This window comes from Dermacentor albipictus, chromosome 4, assembly GCF_038994185.2.
Source record: "Dermacentor albipictus isolate Rhodes 1998 colony chromosome 4, USDA_Dalb.pri_finalv2, whole genome shotgun sequence".
NCBI lineage: Eukaryota > Metazoa > Arthropoda > Arachnida > Ixodida > Ixodidae > Dermacentor > Dermacentor albipictus.
Genome location: NC_091824.1, coordinates 76,229,028 through 76,242,251, shown reverse-complemented (window position 1 = coordinate 76,242,251; position 13,224 = coordinate 76,229,028). Strand labels below are relative to the sequence as shown.

Sequence of the window (13,224 nt, the reverse complement as noted above, 5' to 3'; positions counted from 1 at the left end):
TCACTGCGCAACAGGTGACTGCGAAATACTCCCCTGGCCTCGACCATCAGGAAATGTATAGATTTTTCACTGAAGCACAACACTAAGAAAACAAATTGTGAATGAATTTCTCGCACTGCTGACGTAAAGTCATTGGTTTGTTTCAATTGAAATTCCTTTTTTTTTTCATTTCTTTCTTTTGACTGACCAATGATTTGGACATTGATGCTGCAGGCCCTTCAGCCTGAAAATTCGGATGGTAATTGCATAAATAAAGATTTTATTAGAAATCTGAAATGTGTGCAGTGTTAATAAAGATGAAACTTATTTGGAGGAACCTGTGAGCCAGTCACAGTTCATCTGGGTTCTTTATTACATGGCAGTATGCATGTGCTCTTAAGGTCAATTAAATTAGGCATAGTTGCTGTCTGGTGTCTGGATGTCATCAATTTTCAGGATCATCTTGACAAGCTGGGTAGCCAAGCTGATCTGTTGTTTCTTGCTCGTCAAGGTCTCAATCACATGCTGCTCCTTCATGTCTGTAAAGGAACAAAGTCGTGCATTGTCCAGCATGGCTCGATTTCAGCATTGCAGTGCAAAATACAGAATTCAGCAAATTAATGAATTAATTTAATGATATTTCATGACATTTGGCAACAAATTGTCTGGAAGAGCAGCACAAAAAAGAGAATAAAAATGAGCAAAGCAACACCTAAGTGCTGAGTCTCATTTTTTAAAATTGCTGGCCCTTGCAGACAAGTACAGCCAACTCTCCCAAGTGCGCACGTTAGACGATCTTGAATGCTACAAGGAATTTACACATAGACAAGGTACCTACACTGTAAAACTGCACAATGTTACACTTGTGAGAGAAAAGAACGAAGCAGTAAAGTGCACTTCAGACGATCTTGAATGCTACAAGGAATTTGCACACAGACAAGGTACCTACACCATAGAACAACACGTTACACTTGTAAGAGAAAAGAGCAAAGCAGTAGCACTGACCATTGGTGCCCTTGCTCAGGCAGTCAATGCCAAGGCAGGGGTTGTTCTCTTGGGCTTGGCGGGCCTTCACCTCAGTCAGAGTCTCAATGGGAGGGAAGCCAGAGTTCTCAGCCAGGGCCAGTGGCACACTCTCCAGGGCGTCCGCAAAGGCACGGAAGGGGTACTGCTCCAGTGTCGATATCTGAGTGGCATATGCACAGTTACCTTTCGCACCTGTGCAACCTCGAAAACTTCATGCAATAATCAAATAAAATTAAATTACAAGGTTTAATGCCTCAAAACTGTACAGTGGTTTATACAAGGAATGCTGCAATCTTAATCAAACTTAACATCTTAATCAAACTTGAGCTGCGCCACAAAAAGTGACTATCACGTGCGAGGACTGGAAGTGTGTTACAGAAGAGTGTAAATACAGCGAGTGGTTGCTGTTGGCAGCACTACATGATCATGTGGCAGCTCCTCTTTTGTCATTCTTGCTAGTGATAATTTATAATGTATCAGGCAATTTTGCCTATGTATTAAATGCATTTAAAACGTAATTTTAATTAGAAGCTTTATCACCTAGTTTTTTCTTTTATAGAGTCAACGACCGATAACTCCACGGGGAACGTGAAGTCCGAACTATCAGATGTCTGAAAAAATGTGTCCAAAAAAATATAATTTTATTTACGTTTTAAGGCCCCTGTGCAAGGAATAAGTGGTCAATCCGTTATTGCACGCAATTCCGCTTATGTGCAACCAAGTACGTCTGTATTTCAGCCAGCTTTTAGCTCCCGCTGTACACTGATACAAGGACTGCAAAGGTTCGAGTCGGATCCGCGCGTGACGGCTCCGGAGCACGTGGCACATCATCATCATCCGAGTTAGTTGCTGTTTGGCGGTGGGAGAATTTGCTCAATTATTTTGTCATCGTTCGGTTCAGCAGATGACAACACTGTGCTGTCGATGTCTGCGAAGTAATTTAGCAAGCTAGTTAAATATGTTGAAATGCAAGGAAGGGTTTCCTTTCATACAACACGAGCATTTGTGGGTCAGTGGCCAGTATCATTCAAAGGTGGCCAAGGCGTGGCTGCCCACTCAGAGGACCTGGATGGGCTTCCTTGCCTGGCGGCACACCTCCTAGAATGGATTAGGCTGTCATCATTCCACACCGCGAGGCCAGTTGTACGCTGCGGGGGTGAAAGAGCCATAACACTCATTTTGTCCGCCTGTGCTCCAACAGCCAGGGAACAAGAGATCTTGGCAGCCTCACCACCATAGACAATGCAGTTGTGACAGGAGCCAATTGAGAGTGGCATTTCATAATTTTTTTGCTGCATTTTTCTACTGTTACCGGTGGCTGGAGAGAAGCGCAGGCGCGCGTAAATTGAAGACGAAAAGCTGCTGTTTCAAGTGAGACCAACATGACCGCGAGCGGAGCTATAGCGTGGAAGCCGTGTGTAATTGAAATTGCACCGTTTTAAGTTCTACACCTACACAAATTGAGCTACCTTTAATGCAAAAAAAATGATATTGCGGGTGAAATAGATATGTCTCACATATGAAACTTTGCAGATTAGTAGAATAACGAACGTAGATTCCCAATATAACATTTTCCAAAATTCAATTTTTTTTCGTGATTTTTCAGTGCCAAAGACCCATGTCCCTCAAGTCCATGGGGCTGTTGGTGGTTTTACGAAGTTGACTGACACCATTTTTCACCATCAGAGCAGCGCAACGCGAGATGCCATAACATCAATCAGACAGCATCTTGTTGGTGACGGTCCAACATCGTTGGTAAATTAGGTTCATGTCAAGATAACATGAACATCATCATCACGTTTCGTCACGCTCCCTGAGCAACCAATAGTGACTGGCATTTCATCATTTCTTCGCGGCGTTTCTCTACTGTTACCAATGACTGAAGAGAAGTGCTGGCGCGTGAAAATTGAAGACAAAAAGCTGCCATTTCAAATGAGACCAATTGACTGCGAGCGGAGTTATAGTGCGGAAGCTGCGCGTAGTTGAAATTGCACCGTTTTCGGTTCTACATCTACACAAATTGAGCCACCTTTAATGCAAAAAAAGAAATGATATAGCGGTTGAAATAGATATGTTTCAGATATGAAACTTTGCAGATAAGTATAATAATGAACGTAGATTTTGAAGATAGCATTTTCCAAAATTCGATTTTTTCGAGATTTTTGCGTGCCTAGGACTCGTGTGCCCCCTTAAGTCTATGGGGCTGTTGGTGGTTCTATGAAGTTGACTGGATTATCTAGCATGTCCAGATTATCAGTGTCCAATTTATCGGTCTGTGACTGTATTGACTGCTGATGACTAAACATCTGCTCAATGTAACAAAGCAGCAATTTAGCAAGCTAGTTTCGCTAAATATTTTGAAATGCAAGGCAGAGTTTCCCTTCATAAAACACAAGCATTTGTGGGTCAGTGGCCAATATCATTCAAAGGTGGCCAAGGCGTGGCTGCCCAATCAGAGGACCTGGATGGGCTTCCTTGCCTGGCGGCATACCTCCTAGAATGGATTAGGCTGTCATCATTCCACATCACGAGGCCAGTTGTACGCTGTGGGAGTGAAAGCGCCATAACACTTACTTTGTCCGCCTGCGCCCCAACAGCCAGGGAGCAAGAGATCTCGGCAGCCCCACCACCATAGACAATGCGGTTGTCCTTCACGAGGTTCCGGATCACACACAGTGCATCATGCAGGCTCCGCTTGGCTTCCTCGACAATCTGTAAACAACACAAAAGCAAATTGCTCAAAACAAAAGCAGTTTCCCAAACAGGCACCATGCGAGTTTTTTTCCAACTACGTAGCCCTAAAACTCAGCTAAAATCTGTTGGGAAAACCTCCAATTCTCAGAAAGAGTACACGGCAATAAACAGTGCATGTGCATATCGTAACGACGCGAGATCGATGAGAATGAGGAGCAGCACCACCAAGAAATACGCTTTATCAGCCATCAAAGAAAAACCAATGTCTCCATCTCCATGCTTAACCTAAAAACCCGCACTACTTCAACCTCATCCCCACTGGCACATACCCACAGCAATATAGTTGCACTAATGCGTAAAACCTTTTTTTTCGCTTCCCTAAGCTCTTGTAGGTTCAAATCTGGATGATCAGCCATAGGTGTGAGAATGCAGCTTCAAATGAACTTTAACCAAATCACCAACCAATTACCTTCAAAGCTACAAAAAGCCTATATGTTTTTTCCAACTTCCATTGCTTGCGAGAACATTTCCAGCATTTCAGTGTGGTTCGTGAAAGCACTTGTGAGCAACTGCTGCCACAACTTTTCAACTTAACTGACTGACTTCTATGTTGTAGAGGTCATCTACCTCCAAGCAGTTCAAGGTGATCTAAAGAATGCAAATGATCCAACTGTTTGATGGGGACTGCGCTGACCAGTCTAGGCTTGAGAAAACTGCACAGTGCAACGTGATGGTGACAGCAACGCAGCTGCATCCTTTACACAGAGGCAGACAGAGCTAAGGCTCTTTTTTGGGAAGATTACAGAGCGTGTTCGGACAAAGGTGCTTTCATATTCCACCACCACTGAAATGCAGCTGCTATGGCTGGCAGTTGAACCCACGACCTTGTGCTTAGCCGTGGAGCACCATAGCCACTGAGAAACCATGCCAGCTACACCCACAAAGCTAGGATGCAGAGCAGCGCAATGCGAGATGCCATAACATCAGACAGCATCTTGTTGGCGACGGTCCAACATTGTTGGTAAATTAGGCTCATGCCAAGATAACATGAACAAACAGCTCACAAACACCTGTTCTACAGGTATTTGTGCATTTCTGCTTGGCTTGGAAAAGCACAGTCACATGCAGCATTTTCCCCCTCAGCTTTAAATTTGGCAAGTGGCACTACACTTAAGCAAGCACGTGTCCCATCCGCATCAGTGTGCACGGCTCAAAAGTGAAGCCGGACCATGGTTCGGGATGGAAGTTTATATTGCACCCATTGTGTATTGCGCAACAGTGTTATAGAAAAGCTGCTGTGCAGTCTCATAGGTGCGTCAGCCCAAAAGAACTCTGTGGCAAAAAGTACCACGCATTTTCCACTCTTTCCTCTTGGATCCCTTCTGCATTTTCTTTAAACGCAAAAATATGCATTTCACACGATGCAAGCAGAACAACGCACAGCGTTAAAGAGATGCAGAATTCTGACAGCTCTATGAAGCCTCAATGCACATTTATAAACCCACAGTGGGTTATGAGGGAGCTCGAATGGAGGGTTCCGGATTAATTTTGATCAACAGGGGCTCTTGCAGAGAACACACAGGTGTTTCTGCATTTCGTTTCTATCAGAATGCGGTCACTGCGGCCAAAAATGGAACACGAGTCCTTGTGCTTGGCAGCACAACGCCATAGCGACTGAGCCATTATGGTGGCTCTCCCCGAATTGACAAACTGCAACACTCTCCCATGGTTACCATCTTTTAGTATCTTTGCCTGCGATGCCTTTCCTACATGCACATTTTACAGGCTCATGACAACGATATCACAAGGGACATCGAAGTCACAAGAAGCCATCTTGCTATCAGGACTGCATCACTATCAGGACCATATGGCATGCCCAAATAAACACATGTGACTCAAGTAGCTCACCATCTTGTTGCCTCCTCGTATAAAGATTGTAACAGCCCGGGAGTTGGGGCACTCCTCAATGACCAGCATGCGGTCCTTTGTCGTACCAAAGGACAGCTCTCGGACCACTCCAGCAGATCCCAATTTGTCAGCAGTCAGTTCGCAGAAGCGTGGCACAATGCGACCACCTGTCGCAATGGCAATCAGCTAAAAAAAAAAAAAAAAGAGGAACAGAAAGAAGGAGAGAGAGAAAACCATCACAATTAGGTAATAGTAAAGGGCTCCACAATCTTTTCTACTATGTTTCGAGATTCAAGAGCATCCACTCATATTTCACAGCTTTGAACTGACCCCTTTGAGCATACCACTTCTTGTTTTTAGTGCTTGCTTTATTAATTGGGACTGGACCTCATAGAAGTAACGTTTGCACTTTGCGCAGTGCAACTGCTGGGCACATATATGGGATGCATAGTAGAATAGTTGCAATGTAAACAAAAACACATCACTGCAGAGTGAAAACAGCAGATCCTACGCTAAGCAAGACAAGTGTCCAAAGATGGAAGACAGCACCTGGTGACATCACGTGTTGCAGGCTGCGCTCTCCATTTTCCAACACAAAATTAAAAAGAAAGCAAAATTTTAAAATGAGAAGATTAGGAGAAACACCAAACCAGTTTTGCTTGATAAGTATTCCTTCACAAACCACAATCTTCGATAATCTTGTGGTGAGAGGTTGACAACTAGAAGAGAAAATGAAAGCGAAACTTCCATTTCCTAAATTTCATGCCACAACCCCAAAGTTGCTATGTCATTGTGACACCACAGTGTAATGTCGGTGAGCCATTGGGGCAAAGTAAATGTTCTCAAACCTTGTCATGTTCAGTCTTTCGCTCACTGAAGATACAATACAGTCCATCTTTACTGATAAAAAGTTATAGGCCAGAGCAGACTCAGTCAAAATCCACAACATCATGGCTAGTTGGTGCGGGAACTACAAGGAAGTGTCATGAATGTCTTACACCCTTCTTTAGATTGAAAAGACACCTCTCAAGGCAATAGCGGCTTTTTTGATATGCTAGAACTGATACACCTAAACTTATCTTTCTCTACACTGTCCATGAGAACCAACCTCAATCTCGGGCCCTCCGACCCAGCGCACAGCTGGCAGTTTCTTCTGCAGCAGCAGGTGGTTGGCCTCATCATCAAAGCCCCACTGGCAGATGACCAGGTTGGCGCCAGCAGCCTTCACCTGATCCACCATCTGCTCAAACTGTTGTCGCTCGTAGTTCCTCAGGGCCTCAAACTCCTCAGCTGAGGACACGTCCAACTTGTGCTTGGTCTTGGGCTTGGGTGGCTCAAACGGGCATGTCAGGATGGCCAGCTTAGCATTGCGTACTTCCTGCAGCATACCAATGCACGAACCGTCGACTTCCAGTCTATCCAACTTACATGGCACGTTACCAGCAAAGAATATGGCATAACACTGTGTAAGACACGATTATGCCTCATTATGTGCACATAGCACTGGCATAACGCTGCACAGTAAAAATGAAGCAGTGTGCCTAAAGACATAATAAATTAAGCACATTAATACTCTAGGTTAAGTGAATAGTAAGGACAAAAACGTATGTTTAGGCAAACACGCATTGGTCAACTACAGCAACAAATGCTGTACTATTCACATTAAAAGAGCCTCACTTTATATTACCATTCAACTTGTACAAAACAGCACTGAGACAGATGCAAAACAATATGAAGCACAAACAGAACGGCAAAGAGCGTCAGAATGGCGGAAGGAACACTTTTTTTCCTATCCTGTTCTTTATACTGTTTTGTGTCCTATTGCCATAACATGTTTATGAATAGAGCTGGGTGCATATGTAAATGTCTGCATGTGCAAGCCTGTGTATACGCTCCGATTCATCTGCCTCATTCTGTCACCGTCAAGGCATTGGCATTCATCAGGAGAGAGCATTTCCTCATCAGTTCCTTCTAAAAAAAAATGGGACACGGACATTTTCCAATTCTCTAGTCGCTCGTGTCCCATTTTTACAGAGAGGAAACTACATCTCTGGATGCCAATGCCGTGACATTGACGAGACGGTTGGTAGCCTATTTGTACTCTTGCTATTTTAAATCTATTATGTTGTTTTCTGTATGAGACGGCCAAGCCCATTCAGCTAGGCTGTTTATTCAGATATTTTCATGGCCTCCCACAATACCTTTTTACAGAACAGTAACGAAGGGAAGGAAATGCAGTACAGGATTAGATGGGACAATGAGTGCCGGAAGCTCACAAGAATGAGGAACTAGTTCGCACATGACAGAGGCGACACATGTCAGCAGAAGCTTTTGCTCAGCGGTGGACTAACGTAGCCAATGGCAAGACACTTACCTTGGGCATCTGGGGGTGGCTGAAGTCCTTGTCGACGAGTACACCTCGGACCAGCAGCGAGTCTTCCAGTTTGCCACCTTCCTTGCCTTCCACTTTTATCAGCTCGAAATTGACATCGCCGCGGTCGAGCTGGGCCACCGAGAGCACAGCGTCCACAGCAATCTCGGCAAACTGCCGGTGACACTTGTTCACAATCTTCGAGCCCAACGTGGTCATGGCAGTCTGAATCAGGAATTCCTTGTCAGCCCTCGAAACAGAAAAACTTTCGGCAACCTTGTCCAAGTGGGTGAGCGCGCAGCGGGCAGCCATCTCAAAGCCGTCCGCAATGCGGATTGGATGGATGCCTCGGTCCAGAAGCTGCTCTGCCTGTTCTAGCAAAGCTCCCGCCAGCACTGCAAGAGCCCAGACACAGGGAACCTCTTATTAGTTGATGGTTCAACACTTTCACACTACTTTTGCTGAGTGACAAGTGGGGGATGTAAGAATGCCACATTAGCCTTGATCATTTTTGCAAAAGCCAATAGCACTCTTATTCATTTCATTCATTCTTATTTCATTCACTTTCAATGAGAAAACAAAGTGGTCTCCCCCACAATGTGATAGACCCAAGATGCAGAAACAGGATGAACGAGAATGATGCAGCTATGAACACTTGTAAAGGCTTTCATTTTCTCAAGGCTAGGCCCCTCAGCCTTGGTGGTATAAACCCTTCAGGTGCCAATTCTGTCCATTGAAAATTCATTTCACCACACTTCTTGCATATTCAGAATCACGAAAAGCTTACAGCTGCACAACGCTTGAGCCATTTTCAATTCTTTAGCAAGTTTTTAAAGTTTATAAAATGTGGACTTTACGCGAAAACTCATTACTGGAAAACAAGATATCAGGACATCAACTATTTCAACCTCCCTCCACCTTCCGGGGTTTCTGCAGAACAGATTTGCCATATTCAATGTCCCTTTGCTTGAAGTTGTCAATTAATTTGACCTCGCTCTGCTAGCCTCCCAGTTAGCTCAGATGGTAGAGCATCCACCAAGGAAAAGTGTTGGTGATGGGTTCAATCCCCTTGACTGGGACGCATCTTTCTCAATCTGCAAAGCATTCTTCTAAACAACGTGCATGAGGTTTCCTCTGTAGCTTTGAGCTACAGTCAGGTGGATGACAATTTTCCGTTTCATATTTCATGTGTAGCGTGCTTCGAAAGAACCTCTACATCCGTCATCACTTAATATATCAGATATGAAACATTGCGAAGAACAATGAAAGAAGTGGACCCGCTACATGACAACATACTGACACCAAAAGCGCACACACAGACGTCTACAGGCCAACTTGCTTTACTAAAACTTGCAGCACAGGTCCAATTGGAAGTGTTTCAAGATGCATATGACACACTTTAAATATCATTAGTTTCATCATTGAATCTGCTTTTGGTGTACTATCTTGGTATGCACAAATGTGCAAGCAGTACCTCAAGGAGACAGGCAAACTTCCTTGCTGGTAAAATACTAAACACTGCCTCATGATTGCTCAAACACAGCTACCAGTGGTGAACAGCTGGAAAACTGTAGAGAGGCAGTAGCGATTGCGCCGAATCCCCTTGGCAGCTTGGGTTTGTACGTGCCTTGTACATACCGGTAAATGAGTATGAAAACATTCACCAGCACGGTTCTACACTTTGATTTCACACAAAGTACGCCTCTGACTGGCATTACAGAATACCAACATGGACAAACTTGTGTGACACGAATGCAGCAACACTAGGGTATCGCTGTTTGCACAATACTGTGGTGCACGAGGCCTGATTGATATGACCGTTATCTGTACCACAATGCTACTGAACAAGGGAAAAAAAAAGTACGCATGAGACAAGGCCGAGCAGGCAAAGGCCGGCCAGCAGCACATTTTGCTACAGTGCTAACAATTCATTAGCTAGGCTAAAATTAAACTGAATTATTTTAATACCCATACCCACAATACACACCCAATAATATTTTGTGCTGCAAAGTGCACTTTGTATTATAAAGGAACACTAAAGAGACACTAGATTAGTTTACACTGATAAAGTACTCTTTTAAAAGTATAACTCATCATTTACATAAAAGTTAAAGTTCCATTATTTTAATTTTCTTGCACTGAAACTAGAGTGGCAGTACGTCACAGTGACATCACAGATATCAAAGTACTTCTTATTTAAGCATTTGTGGCTCAGCGAAAGTACTTCTATGTTGCTAGCTCAGTTGTTTTTTTCCGGTATCGTAGAAGAATTTACTTGTGAAGCTCAAATTATACTTCTCTTTAGTGTCCTTGAAAGGCATACTTGCACGTGAGAAAAAAAGATTACTCAAGGTGACACATTTAGACAAAGTTGTCCGAGTACACAAGGACGCTCAATAGTGCTAAATTTTGAAATATTGGTGCTTGATGAAGCACACCTTGATCACACTGTTCACAAATGTACAGCAGTGAACTCCAGTGCCAATAAACTATTTCCCCTGATAGTAAGAAGCACCACTGTAGTGACAGGACGGGACAAATAAGAGCCGTCAGAATTTGCACTAAGAAAACATTGTCCACCCTGAAACACCGAACAGTGGCACGAAAATATTGTGAGCACTTGTCTGAAAGGAAGTGGATATCACTTACCAACAACACCAGTGGTGCCGTCACCGATCTCATCATCTTGGGATTGAGACAGCTGCACCAGCAGCTTGGCTATCTGGTGCTCTACATCCATCAACTTCAAAATGGTTGCGCCATCATTGGTCACAGTAACATCCCCATCTGATGAAACCATCATTTTGTCGAGCCCTGCAATTGAATAATAGGTTAGGGTCATGCCTTGCATTTAAGCGAAATAATAAGGAGGGGGGAGGGGGGATAACCAAGCTCGTCACCAGTCCTGGATAATTACCTTTTGGGCCCAATGATGTCTTGAGGATGTTGGCCACAGCCTTGGCGGCCAGGATGTGCGACTGGAAGACACAAGGCCCAAAGGAGACATTAATTGCTTGCCGTAGGGATGACAAACATTCCAGAATGAGTGGGCGGCAACTTCTAGCTTTGACATGTAATGCTGGAGTTGCACATTAAAACACTCTCAGCCTGGACACAGCAGTGACAACACACAACAAAGATATGAAGCACAGCTACTGAAGTGCCAGTGCAGTTTGCTGGGCAGAGTGGGTGGTTTTATGCTACCAAAAGGTTATGAACACGTACACCAGAGAGATGTCTTATGCTTTTAAGTCTAACATAACAGCAACAAACATTCAAAACAGATTAGGCAGCTTCAAAAGTTATTTTAGCCACTGGTGTACAACTTTAGTAACCTGAACTCTATAAACAATGACGTGTGTGGCAGCCTGAAATATTTCATGAGAACATCAGTTTCTTTTAAGTGTGAAAGGATGTGCAATAACAAGGCCTGCCTGCTGTCGCTGGCCTAAACAGCAAGAATGGCACATAGGGAAGGTTCTGACAGGTGTAGCAGAAGTCGTGGGGTGCAGTAGTGCTGAACACAGCGTAACAAGTTAGCGGCTCAGCATAATTACATTTCTTTACTCATACTTTTGACTAGTAACAACCTGTCATTATTTCGTGTTATTGGTAGCACCTCCAGGGCACCCAAGGGGTAGCGGGGAGATCAAAGCTGGAAGCAGGGTGGTTTGTGGGTTGGGGCCCAACCCACGGACCGCCCCGTTTCCAGCTTTGATCCCCCCGCTGCCCCATACGTGACCTAGAGATCCTGCACTGCCTACTTTAGTGTAACCTCAGGTGTTCTCCCGTGGCCTCCGTTTGACGGTTACACGTGCCCTCCTGGTGCAGTACTTGCAAAAAATATATCGTCGTCACGAAAAAGGCCCCCAGCAAAGAAAAATTGAGCCCCGCGACTTCTACAACACCAGTGAGAACTTTGCCTGCCATCTGACTACATTAGTGCTTCATATTAGCACGTGCTACAACAGCACAAAGCCAGACAGAATACAATGGCTTCAGCACCAAATGCAGCAAGCCAGGTGTGACTGGCGTTGCTTATGCACAGCTGTGTCACGATTTCAACTTTCTGAAATCCGTTGTATCCGAACTACAGCCCTATTTTGCTGCTACGTCTTTAATTCGAAAACGGTCCCTTACTTAAACGAAATTTTTGCACTATACTGTTGCGAACAATGTTTATTAAATCATTTTACAAAACGGCTCTTTCCTTCAGATGTTTTGAGCTACGTTATTATAGTAACGCCGGTTCTGACAATGCACGCTTTAAGTAGGCGTTCGTTTTTCCTTCGACCTCGGCAGACCGCGTTCGGCATTTTCTTTAAACGCTAACAGTGTGCTCACTGCAGGAACAAGCCACTGTGTAGGCGGCAGACCGGTGGCAACGCCTGCTCGTTGCCTTTTATGGGCAATTCTGATGTACAACGTGTGAATGGACAGCAAGAACAACATCGAAGACCACCGTACACACAAGTAGTGAAAGGTTAACAGGGAAATTTATTAATCATATACAATGGAGCCATGCTCGAGTTCGTTGCTCTCAAATTAGGAAGGCGTGGGCACGAGCCTTTGGACAATGAATGGCAGCCATTCAACAAACAGTGGTAATAAGATGCCAAACAGAGGACATGGGACAAGACAAGAAGCACAACATCACTTCAAGTTTACAGGCCCCGTTTTAAGCGAATTATCGAAGCAGAAATTAACGAATGCTTTTAAAACAGAATAATACTGAAAGCGCGAGAATGCCTACCTTGAGCGCATCGACACCGGTGAGTCGCTTCTTTTTATCTTGATCCTTAAGAATAATAAACGGTCTTCCAAACTCGTCGAATGTCAACGTCCCTAAAGAATTCATTGCGATTTCCTCAAGTAAGAAAATTCGCAACGATTACGCCGGATTACACCGGATTATACGCTTAACACAGGTTCATTCACAAGCAATGGCAGAAGCACCCACTGTATTTTTTCTCGATGCACCGGTCAGTGTTGCCAAGCTCCAATGCCAAATTGTCTCCAAACTCGAAGTAATACTTAAAATTCCTCAGTTTTCCCTAAATATCCCTAGTTTTGTTCTACAGCATGCATTAATAAAAGTACAACGATGTTACAGAACTTTGCTTGAACGAAAGTTACTTTATTTGCAGTGCCGTTACATGTCAGTCAACTCTCCGCCGAGACTTGCCGTGATGTCTTCGTGACGTCATATATTGCGCCAATTTTAACGCTCTCCGATTTGAGCGATT

General features: G+C 44.1%; 1 protein-coding gene across 1 annotated transcript; it reads right to left on the bottom strand.

Annotated features, from left to right (window-relative positions):
* Positions 1-238: 238 nt before the first annotated feature.
* Positions 239-12,972, bottom strand: CCT5 (chaperonin containing TCP1 subunit 5). Its single transcript, XM_065424070.2, has 9 exons — positions 12,732-12,972; positions 10,896-10,956; positions 10,628-10,792; positions 7,982-8,373; positions 6,716-6,985; positions 5,608-5,793; positions 3,580-3,717; positions 985-1,165; positions 239-518 (listed from the first exon to the last, which is right to left on the bottom strand). Exons 1-9 carry the CDS (start codon positions 12,834-12,836, stop codon positions 391-393), a joined length of 1,626 nt encoding a protein of 541 aa, XP_065280142.1. The 5' UTR covers positions 12,837-12,972; the 3' UTR covers positions 239-390.
* Positions 12,973-13,224: the final 252 nt, after the last annotated feature.

What these genes read in the sequence shown, in the direction of transcription:
- CCT5 (XM_065424070.2), bottom strand. Translation starts at nt 12,836, where the DNA reads ATGAATTCTTTAGGGACGTTGACATTCGACGAGTTTGGAAGACCGTTT. An exon ending in GCCACCCCCAGATGCCCAAG is followed by an intron (nt 6,986 to 7,981) that starts GTAAGTGTCTTG and finishes GGTATGCTGCAG; the next exon opens with GAAGTACGCAATGCTAAGCT. An exon ending in TACGAGGAGGCAACAAGATG is followed by an intron (nt 3,718 to 5,607) that starts GTGAGCTACTTG and finishes TGTTGTTTACAG; the next exon opens with ATTGTCGAGGAAGCCAAGCG.